A 19,848-nucleotide genomic window follows, 5' to 3' on the forward strand; every position below is an offset into this window, starting at 1 on the left:
GACAAAAAAAAAGGCGAGAGGGACTACTGTAAATTAAAGGGACTAAAAACACCCAACAACCAAGTGTAGTATGTGAGCACTGACTGGATCCTGGGCTGTAGGAACAGAACAGCTGTGAAGGACTTTTGGGGACAACTGGGGAAATCTGAATGTTCCGATGTTGTATAACTGAATCAATGTTAACTTTTTGGGGTATAATCATGAAGTTGAGGTTATATAAGAGAATGTCCTTTTTCTAAGGAGTTATAAGCTGAAATATTTAGGGGTTAATATCTGGGGCTACTGTTGAATGATTTAGCAAAAAAAACTGTGGTGTGCATGTGTATTTATATATATTTTTCACACACATGTATGTACAGACAGAGGAAGGAAGGAAGAAAAGACAGATAAATGTGGCAAGACGTTAATAATCAGTGAAACAAAGTGAAGGGTATACAAGTGTGTATTGCACTTACTACTCATTCAGCTTTTTTCTACGTTTGAAATTTTTCAAAATAAAAAGTTAGGGAGAATAAGAGAGTATAAGAGCTTGAGTCTGCTATTGGTAGAATGCTAACTGAACAGAATCTCTTAAAAAAAAAATCAAATGGGAAGCCACTTCCATTTATGCACATCTGAGTATGCAGTCTGTAATGTCTGGTCCTTGCAAATGTGTGACAAATTCAATTCATGTATATGTCTATAAACAGAGAAACTGTAGAGAATATATACCAAAAGTTAACATTGGGCATCTCAACGGATAGAGATTAGAGATGATTTGTTTTCTTATCTTAGCATGTCTGTAGTCTCTACCATCAAAACGCATTTCTTTTGTTAGAAAGAAAAGCACAGTAATAGATAATTAAGCACTTTCTCTACCCTTTGTGGGCTCCTGGTGGCAAAGGAGGAGAATCCACCAGCCATTCCCTAGGAACCCTACGGGGCAGTTCTAGTCTGTCCTATGGGGTTGCTGTGAGTCGGAATCCACTCAACAGCAACAAGTTTGTTTTTTTTCTGGCTACCTTTTGCCCCTAAACCACGTTCTGGGAAGTTTCCTTTGCCTTGGTAAAAGTGGAAACCCTGGTGGTGTAGTGGTTAAGAGCTACAGCTACTAATCAAAAGGTCGGCAGTTCAAATCCACCAGGCGCTCCTTGGAAACTCTATGGGGCAGTTCTACTCTGTCCTATAGGGTCGCTATGAGTCGGAATCGACTCAACGGCAGTGGGTTTGGTTTTTTTTGGACTGGTAAAAGTGGAGATTGTTAAGAGTTCTGAGGGGCCTCAGAGATGACCTATTTCAATTTTGCAAGTAATACCTTCCTTTTTAAAAAATATGGAGGAGGAAAACAGTTTGGTGGTACTTCAAAAAGTTCAACATAGAATTACTGATGGCCCAGCAGTAGCAGCCCTAGGATTAGGCCCAAAAGAACTGAAAACAGATCCTCAAAGCTAATACTTGTACTTGCACGTTCACAGCAGCACTATTCATAACAGCCAAAATGTGGGAATAATTCAAATGTTCGTCAGTGGACGAGGGGGTCAACAAATTGTGGAATATGATTCCAACAGAGTAGCATTTAGCCATAAAGAGAATGATGTACTGATAAATGCTACAGTGTGAATGAACCTCAAAGACACTATGCTAAGTTAAAGAAACTAGACACAAAAGGCCACCTGCTGCTTGCTGCCATTTGTGTAAATATCTAGAACAGGCAAACCCACAGAGACAGAACAAAGACTGGCGGGGGGCGGGGGGGGGCAGAATGGGTCGAAATAGATTTAACAGCAAGGGGTTCGGGTTTAGTTTTGGGGGAATGGAGGAATGGGGAGTAAAAATGTTTTAGAACTAGACAGGTGGTGACTGCACTTTAAGATGGTCCATTTTATGTAAATTTTAACTTAATAAAAAAGAAAAAATAATTTTTAAAAAACACAAAATTTTAAAAAATAGAGCTTAGTCCAGGGGAATACTGTTGAGAAGGACCTTCCTCCAGAGCCCACAGAGAGAGAAAGCCTTCCCCCAGAGCGGACGCCCTCAATTTGGACTTCTTGCCTACTAGACTGTGAGAAAATAAATTTCTCTTTGTTAAAGCCAAAAAATAAGACAGAAAGGGAAATGAGAAGATGAAATTGGCAATTATTCAATTAGACAAAAATCACTATTTTTTCTCTTTTACATGTTTTTCTTTAAATTCTATTAATTTTTTTAAATTTGAGGAAATAAAGTATTTTAAAGAAAATTCATAATTTTATAACTCCAGCTCAATGACTGTAAATTTTTTCTGTGTTCCTTTTTAGTCTTTGATCATACTCCACATAGATTTTTCTTTAATTGTAAGACAGATACAATTTTGCATCCTTTTCTCACTTAGCATTACATATTTTTACATGCTGTTATAGTATTTATAATTTTAATGGTCTTATCACGTGGCTATATCTTCAACTTTTCTTCCATTGCTGGTCATTTTCTAATTTCTTGATAGAGAAAACAATATTGCACTGAATGTCTCTGCATATAGTTTTCTTCTTTTTAATAATCTTGTTAGGAAAAAATTCCTAAGAGTAGTATTATGGGATAATAGAAGTATAACCATTTTAGGAACCTTGATGTGAAAATACCAACTGCTCAAAAGCACATGCTTAGCCATAGCTGAGCAATGTCTGGCACATGTAATGGAAACCCTCCATGGACACAGGATCTAAAAATTACAAAGGATCACCTCAAAGTCATCTAGGCAGCTAGATCTTGGTTTTGATACTCAACCCTTCATAATCCTCTTTTTCCAACTCCTGAGCCATCATAAGGATTACATGGGCTCCTGTGCTCATGGGGTTTTTCTATCCTGGTCATAACTTTCCCTAGAGGGAAACTCAAGATGACCTGAAAATAAAGCATGGAGGAATCAAGTCACTTGACCATGCAGCCCCACCCCAAATCCTCGATGAAGCCATAACTTACTTTTCTAATGCACTGCGAACAGGAGGCAACCCCCCACAGCTATATTTGTAGACTGTTTCCAGGATCTGACAACCATGAATCTGAAGAAAATACAGCTTTGTCAAACTTGATTCCATTTTAATGGTTCATGCACAACAAACTCACATGCTCTATTCAACCAAGAGAGCACAGTCCAGCAAAGACAGGGTAAACCTTCTCATAATACTTATGTGCAGTGGTTCTCAAAGAATCATCATTACCCAGGAACTTGTTAGGAACACAACTTTTCAGGTCCCACCATGGACCTACTGAATCAGAAACCGAATCAGAAACTCAGAAGAGGGGAGACAACTTTCTGTGTATTTAACAAGCTCTCCAGGTCGTGGCACAGCGGTTAAGAGCTACGGCTGCTAACTAAAAGGTTGGCAGTTTGAATCCACCAGGCGCTCCTTGGAAACTCTGTGGGGCAGTTCTACTCTGTCCTAGAGGGTCGCTATTGAGTCTCGACTCCACGACACTGGGTTTGGTTTTTTTTTTTTTTGGTTTTCCAGGTGATTGTGCTGCACACTGAAGTCTGAGAACCACTGCACTGGAGAAACCAGCATCATCTCGAGTTGGACCTCCAAGCAACGGAAACGAAACATCAAGTGAGATGTGCAACCAGGCATGGAAGCCTGATGCTGTCTCCACTGACTCCACTTCTCTAGAAGGCCCTCTCATTTTGGGAGATAGTTTAATACAGCGATTAAGAGCACAGTCTTTTAAGTCAGCTAGACCTGGGTTTATAGACCAGCTCTACCATTCACTACCATGTGTCTATATCGGAGCACACTCCTTAGCCTATTTAATTGAATGTGATAATGTACGTAAAGCACTTAGCACAGTGCCTAGGACAATGCAGGGCTCTGCACCAGTTTGCTCTGTTCCAACCCCTGCTAAGAATGTTTCTAACAAGCTTCCAGGAAATTGTAAGTAAGAATCACCTGAGGATCTCGTTAAAATGTAGATTTTCTAATTCCATAAATCTGGGGCGGAAATGCAAAGTCTCAGCAGAGACCTTGTTAGAAATGCAAATTCTCAGCAGGGTTCAAACTGGAATGAACCAGTTCAAAGCCCTGGTACAAAGTAAGTCCTCAGCAAGGCTGGATATTCATCAAGGTGAATACTCGTAATAAGCTCAGGCACAAATATAAAAGCTTCAACACTCGGAGACTTGAACTAAACATGTTTAACCCCATTGTCCATTATTAAGAATGGGGTTTTATGGACCAATTCAATAAGACACTAGATTCTTCTTCTGATGTGAAATCTCAAAGCATTCCTCAGTTACTGACCCTGCCCAGAAAAAACAGACACTCTCCTGCCACTGAGGACTTCACTTTTCAATGCTGTGATAAAAACGTGTGACAAGGATAGGCATATTTAACTAATAAAATGGCATCTAGGTTTCACCCAGGTACCTTATAATTCTTAGAAAGCTCCCAGCACCCTCGCCACGAACCTACTATCTTCTCTCTTTCTGAGGATGAATTTCTGTGTCTCCTCAAGATCCATACTCAACAATTCTAAACCCTTAGAACAAACTGCTCTCACCTCCAGGCACGCACGGCATTTTCATCTTACCGCAGCAGCGCTCTGCGGTACATCTCTTAACATTCCCCCAGCCTCAGTGGGCCAGGTGGTGCTTAAGGACAGGGTTATATCTTACTTATCTTGGCATCCCTGATACTGAGCATGATCTAGAGCTTATATTGCTGAATGAATGAATAAACAAAAACTAAAACTAGGGTCTTCCAGAAAGAACATAAGGTAAAATTATTAATATCTTCTTGGCACTTATCAGAGCAAAAGGAAAAAGGGAAGTTCTCACCTTCTGACTTTTAATTTGCTCCACTACAACCATCACAGAGGGAAAGAGGAGCTGGAACTGCAAAGGAGAAAATAATCAGGATGGCGTGCAATTATGTGCAAGTCAACTCAGCAAATGCTTCCCTTTCTAAATAGTCCAGTTTAAGATAAAGATGGCAATGCCACAGAAGAGCCAAGATAAGGTCCCAATGTCCTAAGGCAACTCTGACTGATGAAGGGGTTGGTTACAGACAGGAAGTTACTTTCTATTTCTAAGGCTGGCATAATTGTTAGTACTGATGCCAATATAGACAGTATTAACATCAGACATTAAGTTTTAACCAAACTTGGACCTCTTCAAACAGTTCTGATGTATTAAAGCACAGTAAATGCACAAAATAAAACGTCGGGCTCTGAATCCAGCATGAAAACAGTTCTCAAAAATGGCATCAGAAGTTAGACTATCCTAAAGACATCAGCGCTCTGCTATCCAGGCAGCGTACCTGATCTAAGGAGTAGTTGACATGTGCTATGGAGAGATGCGGATCAGCCAGAAACTGCAACAAAAATATCAAGGTTAGGGCGCCTTCGAATTCCTTCAATTGAATTCATCTATGAAAACCAGGAGAGACTTTGAGAATGGGCTTCGTGTTAGTTTTAGGCTTCAGAGAACTGATAATGTGTAGAAGAGTATTAATTCTGATTTTCAGGTGATAACAAACCAAAGCCACCAACTCTTTTATATGAACTCACTCAGGAGCTCCTGCCAGGATTTGTAAGCTACTTTGGTCATGGCTTGGGCAATCACAGAGAAAACTGCGCCCTCCAGCCCGCAGGAAATAGCTCACTCTTAACAACCTGGCCTGGAGAAAAGCAGCTACCAAAGGGTGTTTCAGATTCAAGCACATTCCCTAGTTTGCTGTCCCTAAGGTGCTGTTTTCTACATTTCCTCTTTCTCACCTCTTGTTCTAAATCAAGCAGTGCTTGGCGATAAGGCTGCAAAACTGAATCCAGCCCCGTGCAGAAGGCCCTTAGGTAGATTCCATGTAAGCCACCTTGGCCCTGCTGAGATGAATGGTGATCCTGAAATGAGACAGACAGAAGTTAGCTTCTTATCAGGCCCTGCAACCTGAAAAGGATGTTATCTTTTGTTAGTGGTACTGTTGTAACTTAAATAACTCCATAAAATGTAGTGCTTCACTGGCAGGAAAACTGACTGAAGACAGAGATTTTGAGCTCTGACCTTTTAAAATATGATAATACTTTAATATTCTAAGCAGGCCCAAATGTTACAAATAACCAAGTAATACTCTATGCTGTGGAAACCCTGGTGGTGTAGTAGTTGAGTGCTACTATGGCTGCTAACCAAAGGTTGGCAGTTCAAAGCCACCAGGCACTCCTTGGAAACCCTATGGGGCAGTTCTACTCTGTCCTATAGGGTTGCTATTAGTCAGAGATGACTCAATGGCAATGAGTCTTTTTGTTTACTCTATACTGCTAGTGGAGAGATTTTTCTACAGGTCAGTGTTGACCATACCACCCCCAGCTTATTGATATTCCATCAATTCCTGGAGCCTTGTTTTTCACCAATGCCTTCAGAGCAGCTTGGACTTCTTCCTTCAGTGCCGTCGGTTCCTGATCATATGCTACCTCTTGAAATGGTTGAACATTGACTAATTCTTTTTGGTATAATGACTCCATGTATTCCTTCCATCTTCTTTTGATGCTTCCTGCGCCTTTTAATATTTTCCCCCATGGAATCCTTCGCCATTGCAACTCGAGGCTTGAATTTTTTCTTCAGTTCTTTCAGCTTGAGAAACGCCGAGCATGTTCTTCCCTTTTGGTTTTCCATCTCCAGCTCTTTGCACATGTCATTATAATACTTTACTTTGCCTTCTCAAGACGCCCTTTGAAATCTTCTGTTCAGTTCTTTTACTTCATCAATTCTTCCTTTTGCTTTAGCTGCTCAACACTTGAGAGCAAGTTTCAGACTCTCCTCGGACATCCATCCTGGTCTTTTCTTTCTTTCCTGTCTTTTCAATGATCTCTTGCTTTCTTCATATATGATGTCCTTGATATCATTCCACAACTCGTCTGGTCTTCGGTCACTGGTATTCAATGTATCAAATCTATTCTTCAGATGGTCTCTAAATTCAGGTGGGATGTACTCAAGGTCATATTTTGGCTCTTGTGGACTTGCTCTGATTTTCTTCAGTTTCAGCTTGAACTTGCATATGAGCAATTGATGGTCTGTTCCATAGTTGGCCCCTGGCCTTGTTCTGACTGATGATATTGAGCTTTTCCATCGTCTCTTCCCACAGAAGTAGTCAATTTGATTTCTGTGTGTTCCATCTGGCGACGCCCATGTGTAGTCACTGTTTATGTTGGTGAAAGAAGGTATTTGCAATGAAGAAGTCATTGGTCTTGCAAAATTCTATCATTCAATCTCCGGCATGCTTCTATCACCAAGGCCATATTTTCCAACTACTGATCCTTCTTCTTTGTTTCCAACTTTCACATTCCAATTGCCAGTAATTATCAATGCATCCTGATTGCATGTTCGATCAATTTCAGACTGCAGCAGCTGATAAAAATCTCCTATTTCTTCATCTTTGGCCCTAGTGGTTGGTGCATAAATTTGAATAATAGTGGTATTAACAGGTCTTCCTTGTAGGCATATGGATATTATCCTATCACTGACAGCGTTATACTTCAGGATAGATCAACTGAGATGTTTCAACAAACAGATGCAGCGCTGGAGGTGCTCACTTGGCTGTGCAAAGAAATATGGAAGACAGCTTCCTGGTCAAATGACTGGAAGAGATCCATATTTATGCCTATTCCCAAGAAAGGTGATCCAACTGAATGTGAAAATTATAGAACAGTATCATAAATATCTCACACACATGCAAAATTTGCTGAAGATCATTCAAAAACAGCTGCAGCAGTATATCGACAATGAACTGCCAGAAATTCAGGCCGGTTTCAGAAGAGGACATGGAACCAGGGATATCATTGCTGATGTCCGATGGATCCTGGCTGAAAGCACAGAATACCAGAAGGGTGTTTACCTGTGTTTAACTGACTGTGCAAAGGCATTCGACTGTGTGGATCATAACAAATTATGGATAACACTGGGAAGAATGGGAATTCCAGAATACTTAATTGTGCTCATGAGGAATCTTTACATAGATCAAGAGGCAGTTGTTCAGACAGAACAAGGGGCTACTGATTGGTTTAAAGTCAGAAAAGGTGTGCGCCAGGGTTGTATTCTTTCACCATACCTATTCAATCTGTATGCCGAGCAAATAATCCAAGAAACTGGACTATATGAAGAACAACAGGGCATCAGGATTAGAGGAAGACTCATTAGCGACCTGCGTTATGCAGATGACACAACTTTGCTTGCTGAAAGTGAAGAGGACTTGAAGCACTTACTAATGAAGATCAAAGACCACAGCCTTCAGTATGGATTGCGCCTCAACATAAAGAAAACAAAAATCCTCACAACTAGACCAATGAGTGACATCATGACAAACAGAGAAAAGATTGAAGCTGTCAAGGATTTCATTTAATATGGATCCACGATCAACAGCCATGGAAGCAGCAGTCAAGAAATCAAATGACACATTGCATTGGGCAAATCTGCAGCAAAGGACCTCTTGAAAGTGTTGAAGAGCAAAGATGTCACCTTGAAGACTAAGATGCGCCTGACCCAAGCCATGGTGTTTTCAATCACCTCATGTGCATGTGAAAGCTGGACAATGAATAACGAAGATCGAAGAAGAACTGACGCCTTTGAATTGTGGTTTTCACAAAGAATATTGAATATACTATGGACTGACAAAAAAACGAACAAATCTGTGTTAGAAGTATAACCAGAATGCTCCTTAGAAGCAAGGATGGCGAGACTGCATCTTACATACTTTGGACATGTTGTCAGGGACATGTTGTCCCTGGAGAAGGACATCATGGTTCGCAGAATACAGGGTCAGCAGAAAACAGTAAGACCCTCAACAAAGTGGACTGACACAGTGGCTGCAACAATGAGCTCAAGCATAAAAACGATTGTAAGGATGGCTCAGGACCAGGAGCGTTTCGTTCTGTTGTGCACGGGGGTTGGAACCGACTTGACGGCACCTAACAACAACAACCCCCAGCTTAAACCCTTGAGTAGCTTCCCACTGTCTCAGAATAATATTCAAACTCCTGTACATGGCATGCAATGACTTCTGTATTCTAGGCCTCACCTATCTCTCCAAAATTACCTTTCACTGCTTCCAACTTCATAGCCTCATTTCCAAACTACCCACAGTTCGCCCACTGTGCTTTGCTTCTATCTCGCACTCCTATATCTTTAGACATGCGTTCTGCTCCTTACTGCCCACCTCAGCTGCGGGGCAGATGTCTGTTCTTCCTGAGGACCTTAAGCATCCTCAAGCATCTTCTCTGCCAAAGCCCTTTCTAATCCTCCCTAGGGAATTAGTCATTCCCCCTTTTTGCTTTCATGGCATCTCTGCTTAATGTTTGAATTGTGCTTCTGTTTATACATCCCCTTCACTATACCAAGAGATCCACGGAGGCAGGGACCACCCTTTATTCATCTTTGTATCTCAGCTTATAGCACAGTTCTTTGGCCAGAGGGTGCTGAGCAATGCTCAGTGAATACACCAATGACCTCAATGCTCCTTATGTCCTTTCCTCTGTCTGGATGGGAATTCATCAAGAACGTGAATCTGACAGCCAACATGGGGAGCTGTGAGACTGTCATAAACAGGTTATTTACAAATACGGCTTGTCTTTCAGGAAACCTGCAATTTTTACAGGAGCTTCTTGTGTAGTTTTATTTGGGAAACTGCGAATAACAGTTGAGGAGAGGCTACACTGACGAGCCTCTGTGGTTACGTACAGATAGGGTGGTCAGGCTCCGGTGGTGGTGATACACTAGCGGAATTCAGTGGTAAATGTGGTTGGAAGCTAGGGATCAGTGGTTACAAGGCACAGTGTAGCAGGAGGATGCTATAAAGGACACTAGTAGCTCCTGAAAATAAATGCTCACAGCTGTAATAAGAACAGCATGGACAGAGGGTAAAATACAGACTGGACTGGCTTACCACCAGCCCAATTTGTTTTGATCTTGAGTCATCCCAGAGAACTAAATGTCATTTATCCCAAATTGAAAGAGAAAACTACTGTTTTTGACTTTTCCAAAAAAAAAGAGGTACTACTCATATCTGTAGAATGTGGTAAAGTAGGAATTCAACACATTATATAAAATTCACATACACAAATACAGGAAAATTTTTTCTTTTCAGTGTTCTACACAAAAAACAATTAGAGAACTTTTCATCTATATTATGATATATACTAGTGCCAACTTTGATAATCAAGCGTGCCCTTATTAATATGATTTCATAGCAAATTGGCATTGATTAGAGTTTAAATTCATATATACCAAAAAAACCAAACCCAGTGCCGTCGAGTCGATTCCGACTCATAGCGACCCTACAGGGACCCTATAAGACAGAGTAGAACTGCCCCATGGAGTTTCCAAGGAGCACCTGGCGGATCTGAACTGCCGACCCTTTGGTTAGCAGCCATAGCACTTAACCACTACGCCACCAGGCTTTCCAAATTCATATATAGCTTAAGTATTTTCTCTGCAATAAAATCAGCTGGAGAGCACCAGAATCCCAGTTGTTGTCGTTAGGTACTGTCAAGTCGCTTCCAACTCCCAGCAACCCTACGTGCAACAGACCAAAACACTGCGCTGTCCTGCGCCATCCTCACAATAGTTGCTATGCTTGAGCACATTATTGCAGCCCTGTGCCAATCCATCTCTTTGAGGGTCTTCCTCTTTTTTGCTGACCCTCTACTTTACCATGCATGATGTTCTTCACCAGGGACTGGTCCCTCCTGACAACACATCCAAAATACTTGAGACGACGTCTCACCATCCTCGCATCTAAGGAGCATTCTGGCTGTACTTCTTCCAAGGCAGATTTGTTCATTCTATTGGCAATACATGTTATATTCAATATTCTTCACCAACACCATAATTCAAAGGCATCAATTCTTCTTTGGGCTTCCTTATTCATTGACCAGCTTTTACATGCATATGAGGTGACTGAAAACACCATGGCTTGGGTCAGGTGCACCTTAGTCCTCAAAGTTACATCTTTGCTTTTTAAACGTTAAAGAGGTCTTTTGCAGCAGATTTGCCCAATGCAATGTGTCATTTGATTTCCTGACTGCTGCTTTCATGGGTGTGGATTACGGTTCCAAATAAAATGAAATCCTTGACAACGTCGATGTTTTTTCCATTTATCATGATGTTGCGTATTGGTCCAGTTGTGAGGATTTTTGTTTTCTTTATGTTGAGGTGTAACCCATGCTGAAGGCTGTGGTCTTTGATCTTCATTAGTAAGTGCTTCAAGTCCTCTTCACTTTCAGCAAGCAAGGTTGTGTCATCTGTATAACGCAGGTTGTTAATGAGTCTTCCTCCAGCCCTGAGGCCGAGTTCTTCTTCATATAGTCAAGCTTCTTGGGTTATCTGCTCAGCATACAGGCTGAATAAGCATGGTGAAAGGGTACAACCCTGAGGCACACCCTTCCTGACTTTAAGCCATGCAGTAACCCAGTATCAGAGATGGAAACAGAGACATTACTCTCCAACTCCAAAAGTCTGATATCAGTTTACATAACGGGGGCCAGAAGGCACTGGCTGTGCTGTCTGAAACAGCATTCTTCTTTTTCATTTTAGAAGTCCCCCTCTTTCCTCCTCACCCAGAATCATTCTTTCAACAATGAAATAGGCTTCATGATTGAATCACAGTCACACAATGTGAAAGCCTTTTAGCCTTTTCCTTATCACTGGCAAAATTACAAACTTAAAAATAAAGAACTTTAGAATTTCTTTAAAAATTGCGAGCACTTACTATGTATCAGGCACTGTGTTCAGCACATGAATCATCTCGTTTAATTCTCACAGCCCTATGAGATAGGCACTATATACTACCCAAGCTACAGGTAAAAAAACCAAGCCTCAGGGACACTGGGCGACCTGCCTGTTGGTATATGGCCAGTAAGTGATGGGGCGGGACACAAACCCTTGCCCCTACTCTATCCTGACTCCCAGTGATTTCATATCACTAGAGAACATTTATTAAATGCTTACTATGTGCTAAGCACCCTCTCTAGTTTAACTCTTTTATTTACAAATAAGAAAAATGAAACCCAAAGATTTTAGTTGCTTGTCTCAGGGTGGCACAGATAGTTAGAAGCAGAGTGGCAAAGCAGTTTGAAGGAATAATGCTTCATGTTTTCACCTCTGGAATTAGAACTCTGCTCCGGCTCAAACTGATTTGATTCAGGTCTCCTAATACGCAGGCCAGGCCAATCACAAGAAAAGGACATCATGTCCTTTTTTCAACGAAAAAACGGGAAACCCTCAACGAGATGGAGCAGCACCAGAGCTGCAACAACGGGCTCAAGGGTATCAACGACTGTGGGCGGCACAGGAAAGGGCAGTGTCTCCCTCTGTTGTACAGAAAGTCACAATGAGCTGGAGCCAACTTGACAGCAACTACCAACAACAATACTCAAGCCAACATATTTTCTTATACCAACTTGCTGAAATTGGTCGCCATGTATATTTCTTCCTTGTTAGAGGTACAGTCACCTAGCCTTCACTTGAATACTTCCAGTAATGAGAAATTCGTAACTTCTTGAGACTTATCTTCTATGAATTACCAATGGGTTCTCTGAAAGCTTAGTGCACCCATGATACCACAGGAACCCTTGGACCCTGAGAGGATCTGAAGAACACAGAGAGGCACACCCTGTCATGAGAACAGGAACCGACCTGCTGCTGCACATGGCCCGTATACTGTTCGATGAACTCAGTGAAGCGAATGTAGTCTGTGCCCAGCCGGCAGAGTCGATTCAGGATGCTGGTTTCACTGGGATGGAGAAATGGGAAGTCCTGCGACACCTGGAGGAAGAGAAGAGTGTTAACACTGGCTGCCGCTATTCGCGGCTCTCTGTTCTTTGCAGAGCTTCAGATGCCTCACGCTGTTCATTTTTTCCTTCTCAAGGTGCCCTTTTAAGGCTGGTAAGTTCTGGGTAACAAAGGTATTCCCAAACTACTGCAAAGGTGCTGTTCCCCATTCCCTACCTAATTAGTTTATTTAAATACATTAGGCAAGGTAAAAAAAAGATTCAAGCAATACAAAACTGTGTACGTTAAAAAAAAAGTCTCATCACACTGGCCCTTATTGTATGAGGCCAAGGTGAGAATTTCACATAGAAAACCTTCATTTCTGCTCATGCAATGAGAGAAGGCAAACAGGTTTTTCTCTGGCCTCCTCTCTCTGAAGACCGAGAGCCTGCTGAGACCCTGGCCACCGCTACCAACCTCAGACCTTAGCTACAAGGAACTTCCATTGAGTTCCAGTGGAGGCATGGTTAAGCCTTCCTCCTGGAACCTCTTGTTAAAAGGTAAAAAGCCTTCAACCTCTTGTTTAAAGTGTAAAGATTTGGACTCTAATCACTGAACTAACATTGCAATTGTAATTGCTGATTCTGATTCTCCAGTTCTAAATGAATGTCGTAAGATCTTACTTGCATGCTTTGCCATAACTACCTTGCAATAAACTAAATGAGTTTATGTATGATAAAAAAAAAAAGTCTCCCTCCCCAGAGGCAGCCATGGTTGCCTGTTTCTCTACAACCTTCCAGGGATGAAATATAAAGGTATGCAACAAAGTCTCTGTGAGATTTTAAATTCTGTTTTCATTTCAATGAAATCTAAAATTAACATATGCATACTATGAATACTCTAGGAAAAAGTACCTTATAAATTTATATAAATTTAGTGTCCTTATTTTCATCTGTGTTTTTAATTTAAATGATGGCCAAATGATAGCCTACTAGGCTATATAAAGGTTTCACAGTGGTCGACATAGAAAAAAATTGAAGGAGAATTTATTCCACCCCCCAACTGTACTGAACACCTAGTAGGTCCAGGCACTGTGCTGACAGATGAGGTAAAACAGTGAACAGTCAGACATGGCTACTGCTCCTAAGGGGCCTGGCGTATTACATGTCCATGCGGTCAAGACTGCACTTTGTCCACACCATCTTTACATGACAGTACATGTGCTAAGAAACAGGCAAAGAAGGATCTTCCTCTTCCTGAGTCTGCAATAACTTGCACCAACACGGGGCATCCATGATAATTTTTCTCCTTCAGCCGAATGTGAAAAGCACTGTTCTGCAGAAAGTATGCAATATTCGCTCTTTGTGGTCTCCTTTTCTTCCACAAATACCGCAGAAGCTGGGCTAGGTACTCCGGGTACACAGATGAAGGAAACTGCTGTGGTCTCCGCCCTTGTGGGCAATCTATTTGGGGGAAAAAACTATACACAGGTAACAACAATAAGTAAATAATTATGAATTGTGATGAGTGCTATAATGGAAATAAACAGTTTGCTGTGATAGAGAATGATGGCATAAGAGGAGGCTACCTAACTTAAAGAGGTGGTCAGAGAAAGTTTTTCTGAGAGGTGGCTTTAAAGCTGAGGCGTTAACGATGAAAACGACGAAAACATCTAGTTAAGACTTTTTCATAATAAAGAAAGGAAGAGGAAGGATGAATTACTGTGGCTCTCCTCTGACCCTAAAGCCACCTTTCCTATACTGTCATCTCTCTATACTTCAGCCAAGCCCTCAGCAAACATATGGTGAAAAATCTCTTCACATATATCTGGTACTGTGCTCAGGTCCATAGGGGAAACCCGGGGAAACCTGAAATATCAACTCAGTCTTCAGACTTACACACAAAAAATTCAAATACCACCTTACAGATTTTTACACTTTATTTTTTTTAAGAAAATCCACTTAAATTCCCATACATACATAAATAACAAAAAGAATCTGTCTGATTTATAAGCTTTACAGACTAAGAATGTAATTTTTCTTCTCCGCCACAGCCTATACTGCCAATTCTCATAGGAAGGGACATACCTTTGTAATTAGGAAATCTAGATTCAAATCCCGTTTGCCACTACCAGGACTAGCCAGCACGAAGTTCTCCAAGCTTCAGTTTGCTCACTGGTAAACTGGGGCCAACAATCCCTGAGTTACCAGGGTATTGACAGCGCTAGATAACATTACTGCAAGCAGAAGCAGGTGAGAGTGGTTCAGACACTAGAGTCAGACAGACCTGGGTTCAAAAAGAGACTCTGCTCGTTATTAGCTAAAGGAGCCCTGGTGGTGCAGTGGTTAAAGTTCTTGGCTGCTAACCCAAAGGTCAGCAGTTGGAACGCGTCAGCCACTCTGCGGGAGAAAGCTGCGGTAGTCTGCTTCTGCGGATTCCCATCTGTTGTTGTGGTTGTTACTCGCTGTCCGGTAGGTTCCGACTCATAGCGACTCTACGGACAACAGAAGGGAACACTGCCTGAACCTGCGCCATCCTCACAATCTTTGCTATGTTTAAGCCCACTGTTACAGCCACCGTGTCAATCCATCTCACTTAGGGTCTTCCTCTCTACCAAGCATGATGTCCTTCTTCAGGGACTGGTCCCTTCTGATTATACGTCCAAAGTACTTAAGACAAAGTCTCACCATCTTCAATTCCAAGGAGCACTCTGACTGTATTTCTGCCAAGACAGCTTTGCTTGTTCTTCTGGCAGTCCATGGTATAGTCAATATCCTTCACCAACACCGTAATTCAAAGGCATCAATTCTTCCTCAATCCTTATTCATTGTCCAGCTTTTACACGCATATGAGATGACTGAAAATACTATGGCTTGGGTGAGGTGTACCTCAGCCCGCAAAGTGACATCTTTACTTTTCAACACTTTAAAGAGGTCTTTTGCAGCACATTTGCCCAATGCAATGTGTCATTTGATTTCCTGACTACTGCTTCCATGGGCATTGATTGTGGATCTAAGTAAAATGAAATCCTTAACTTCAATATTTTCTCCATTTATCATGATGTGGCTTATTGGTCTAGTTGTGAGGATTTTTGTTTTCTTTATGTTGAGGTGTAACCCATGCTGAAGGCTGTGGTCTTTGATCTTCATCAGTAAGTGCTTTAAGTCCTCTTCACTTGCAGCAAGCAAGGTTGTGTCATCTGAATATCCCAGGTTGTTAATAAGTCTTCCTCCAAACCTGATGCCATATTCTTCTTCATACAGTCCAGCTTCTCAGATTATTTGCTGAGCATACAGACTGAATAAATATGGTGACAGGATACAACCCTGACACACACCTTTCCTGACATTAAACCACACAGTAGCCCCTTGTTCTGTTCAGATGACTGCCTCTTGGTCTGTTCACAGGTTCCTCATGAGCACGATTAAGTGTTCTGGAGTTCCTATTCTTCACAATGTTATCTATAATCTGTTATGATCCGCACAGTCAATAAAACACAGGTAAACATCTTTCTGGTATTCTCTGCTTTCAGCCATGATCCACCTGACATCAACAATGATATACCTCATTCCACATCCTCTTCTGAATCCTGCTTGAATTTCTGGCAGGTCCCTGTCAATGTATGGCTGCAACTACTTCTGAATTATCATCAGCAAAATTTGGTGTGATATTAATGATATTGTTGAATAATTTGGGCATCCTGTTGGATCACCTTTCAGGTAGATGTCTTCCAAATTTGTTCGCCTAAACAAGTAAGTGCCTCTGGCGCTGCATTTGTTTCCTGAAACATCTCAATTGCTATGCCATCAATTCCTGGACCCTTGCTATTCGCCAATTCCGTCAGTGCAGCTTGGACTTCTTCCCTCAATACCATTGGTTCTTGATCATATGCTACCTCCGGAAATGGGTGAATGTTAACCAATTCTTTTTGGTACAGGGACTGTCTATTCTTTCCATCTTCTTTTGATGTTTTCTGCATCATTCAATGTTTCCCCCGTTGAATCCTTCAAAATTTCAACTCAAGGCTTGAATTTTTTTTTATCAGTTTTTGCTGCTTAAGAAATGCCAAGCGTGTTCTTCCCTTTTGGTTTTCTAACTCCAGGTCTTTACCCATTTCATTATAATATTTTACTTTGTCTTCTTGAGCTGCCCTTTGAAATCTTTTCAGCTCTTTTACTTCATCATTTCTTCCAATTTGCTTCAGCTGCTCTACATTTAAAAGCAAATTTCAGTGTCTCTTTTGACATCCATTTGGGTGTTTTCTTTCCCATCTTTTTCATGACCTTTTACTTTCTTCATCCCATAACTTGTCTGGTGTTCAGCCATCAGTGTTCAATGCATCAAATCGATTCTTGAGATGGTTTCTAAATTCGGGTGGGATATACTTGAGGTCATACGTTGGTTCTCATGGTCTTGTTTTAATTTTCCTCAGCTTCAACTTGAACTTATGTACGAGCAATTAGTGGTCTGTTCTGCAGTTGGCTGGCCTTGTTCTGAACGCAGTTGGCCCGGCCTTGTTCTGATGGTATTGAGCTTTTCCATTGTCTTTTTCCACAGATGTGGTCAATTTGATTCCTGTGTTTTCCATCTGGTGGGGTTCACAGTGCATAGCTGCCGTTTATGTTGTTGAAAAAAGGTATTTGCAACGAAGAAGTTGTTGGTCTTGCAAAATTCTATCATGCGATCTCTGGCGTCTCACCAAGGCCATATTTTCCAACTACCAATCCTTCTTTGTTTCCAACTTCCACATTCCAATCACCAGTAATTATGAATGCATCTTGATTGCATGTTTGATCAATTTCAGTCTGCAGAAGTTGGTAAAAATCTTCAATTTCTCCATCTTTAGCATTAGTGGTTGGTGTGTAAATTTGAATAACAGTCGTATTAACTGGTCTTCCTTGTAGGTGTATGGAATTTTCCTATCACTGACAGCGCTGTACTTCAGGATAGATCTTGAAACGTTCTTTCTGATGATGAATGCAACGCCATTCCTCTTCAATTTGTCATTCGTGGCATAGTAGACCATATAACTGTCTGATTCAAGACGACTAACACCCTGTCCATTTCAGCTTACTAATGCCTAGGATATTGATCTTCATGCATTCCATCTCATTTTTTAAACTTTCAATTTTCCTAGATTCATACTTCATACATTCCATGTTCCTATTATTAATGGATGTTTGCGGCTTTTTCTTTTCATTTTGAGTCATGTCACATCAGCAAACGAAGGTCCTGAAAGCTTGACTCAACCCACGTCATTGAGGTCAACTCTACTTTAAGGATGCAGTCTTCCCCAGTAGTATTTTGAGTACCTTCCAACTTGAGGGGCTCATCTTCCAGCACTATTATCAGACAATGTTCTGTTATTCATAAGGTTTTCACTGGACAATTTTTTCAGAAGTAGACCACCAGGTCCTTCTTCGTAGTCTATTCTTAGTCTGGAAGCTCCGCTGAAACCTGTCCACCATGGGTAACCCCGCTGCTATCTGAAATACCGGTGGCATAGCTTCCAGCATCACAGCAACATGCAAGCTAGCACAGTATGACAAACTGACAAAAGCATGGTAGAAAAGATTACCATACAGTGTTGAAAACCCCGTGGGGCATCTTTACGGAGTCAGAATTGACTCGATGGCAGTGGGTGTGGTTTTAATTATTAGCTAAAGAGCCCTGGTGGCACAATGATTAGGAGCTTGCTGCAAACCCAAAGGTCAGCAGCAGTTCCAGCCCACCTGGTGATCTGCTCCTGTAAAGATTACAGCCTAGCAAACCCTATGGGGCAGTTCTACTCTGTCACACAGGGTCACTATGAGTTGGAACTGACTTGACAGCACAGGAGAAAAATTATTAACTAGGAACCCCTGTGTGGCACAAATAGTTTATCGCTCAACTATTAGCCAAGACGGCGGTTCAAGCCCACCCAGAGGCACCCTTGGAAGACAGGCCTGGCTACCTGATTCTGAAAGGTCACAGCCTTGAAAATCCTATAGAGCAGCTATACTCTGCACACATGGAATCACCATGAGTAGGAATCAACTCAGCAACGAACAAAAACAACTATTATCTATGTAACCCCAGGAGTTACTTAGCATTCTGAGTCTAAATTAATCTGTTAAATGGAGATAAAGTGACTGCAAAGGTTAAAAGAGATTAAACAAATAAACCATTGCTGTTGACTCATAGTGACCCTATAGGACAGAGCAGAACTGCCCCACAGGGTTTGCAAGGAGTGGATGGTGGACTGGTACTACCAACCTTTTGCTTCGCGGCCAAGCTGTTAACCACCAGGGCTCCAAACGAGATAATGCCTCCAAACAACGTCTACTCCTCAGCACTTCCTCCTCCTACAGCCCCGGTACCTTGAAGGCCCGCTTCTAAGTTCTCCACCCTCTCGTTCATTTCTTCATTCAACAAAATTTGCTCGGCACTTATTGAGTCAAGCGCTGTGAGTCTTCAAAATTCAGTTTGAAACACAGTGCAAATGTGAAAATGAGAGACGGAGCCTCTTTAGCTTCTACATCGGAGCCGCCCAGCTCCTTGGCTCGAACAACTCAGAAGCATCCGAAGACAGGCCTGGCAACCTGCTTCAAAAAGGTCACAGCCTTGAAAACCCTATGGAGCAGCTCCGTCCCCCCCAAGGCGGGGACGTTCCGGGTCTGCTGTCAGTTTCCCTGCCTCGGCCCAGCTCTCTCAGGGTGTTCCTCCCTCAGGCCCCTCGGGCACCAAGCTCCGGTTGTCTGTCCTAGGACACACCCCCTACAACACCGCGGGCCCTGCACGCCCTGCCCCCTCGGCTCCCTCAGACCCCACCCCCTGGCTCCGGCTCTAGTCCCGCGGTCGCTCCGCCGTTCCCGCGCGCAGTACCTGGAGGCCGGTCTGCTTGTTCCAGGTGAAGATGGACCCCGGGTACCCGCTCAGAGCCAAGAGCAGCTCGTGGATCATTCCCACGGCGGACCTCCACTCCCTAGCCACGTCACCCTGTCCTCCAGCGCCCCTCCAGGGGACCACGGAGGCGAGTTCTCCCGCCTCGACGCGTGCACAGGCCGCTGGGACGGGCAGTTCGTCCGGAATCTACCCCGCCGAAACCACTGCTGCGGGAACAGCGGACGGGAAGAGCGGAAGGGGTCGGCGCCGAGTCCCGGAAG

General features: G+C 42.3%; 1 protein-coding gene across 3 annotated transcripts in view; it reads right to left on the reverse strand.

Annotated features, from left to right (window-relative positions):
- Window positions 1-19,652, reverse strand: part of TUBGCP4 (tubulin gamma complex associated protein 4) — a 39,758-nt gene extending 20,106 nt beyond the window's left edge. For 2 of the 3 annotated variants that reach the window (XM_049897325.1, XM_049897323.1), the window contains exons 1-6: window positions 19,568-19,652; window positions 12,629-12,757; window positions 5,725-5,847; window positions 5,268-5,321; window positions 4,787-4,843; window positions 2,938-3,017 (exon numbers count right to left, since the gene is read on the reverse strand). In XM_049897325.1, coding sequence (XP_049753282.1) covers window positions 2,938-3,017; window positions 4,787-4,843; window positions 5,268-5,321; window positions 5,725-5,847; window positions 12,629-12,757; window positions 19,568-19,645 — 521 coding nt within the window. In that variant the 5' untranslated portion in view covers window positions 19,646-19,652. The remainder of the gene's footprint in view (window positions 1-2,937; window positions 3,018-4,786; window positions 4,844-5,267; window positions 5,322-5,724; window positions 5,848-12,628; window positions 12,758-19,567) is intronic. The other variant, XM_049897324.1, reaches the window with a different exon arrangement.
- Between the last annotated feature and the right edge of the window lie 196 nt (window positions 19,653-19,848).

Source organism: Elephas maximus, chromosome 10 (assembly GCF_024166365.1).
Source record: "Elephas maximus indicus isolate mEleMax1 chromosome 10, mEleMax1 primary haplotype, whole genome shotgun sequence".
In the NCBI taxonomy this organism is placed as follows: domain Eukaryota; kingdom Metazoa; phylum Chordata; class Mammalia; order Proboscidea; family Elephantidae; genus Elephas; species Elephas maximus.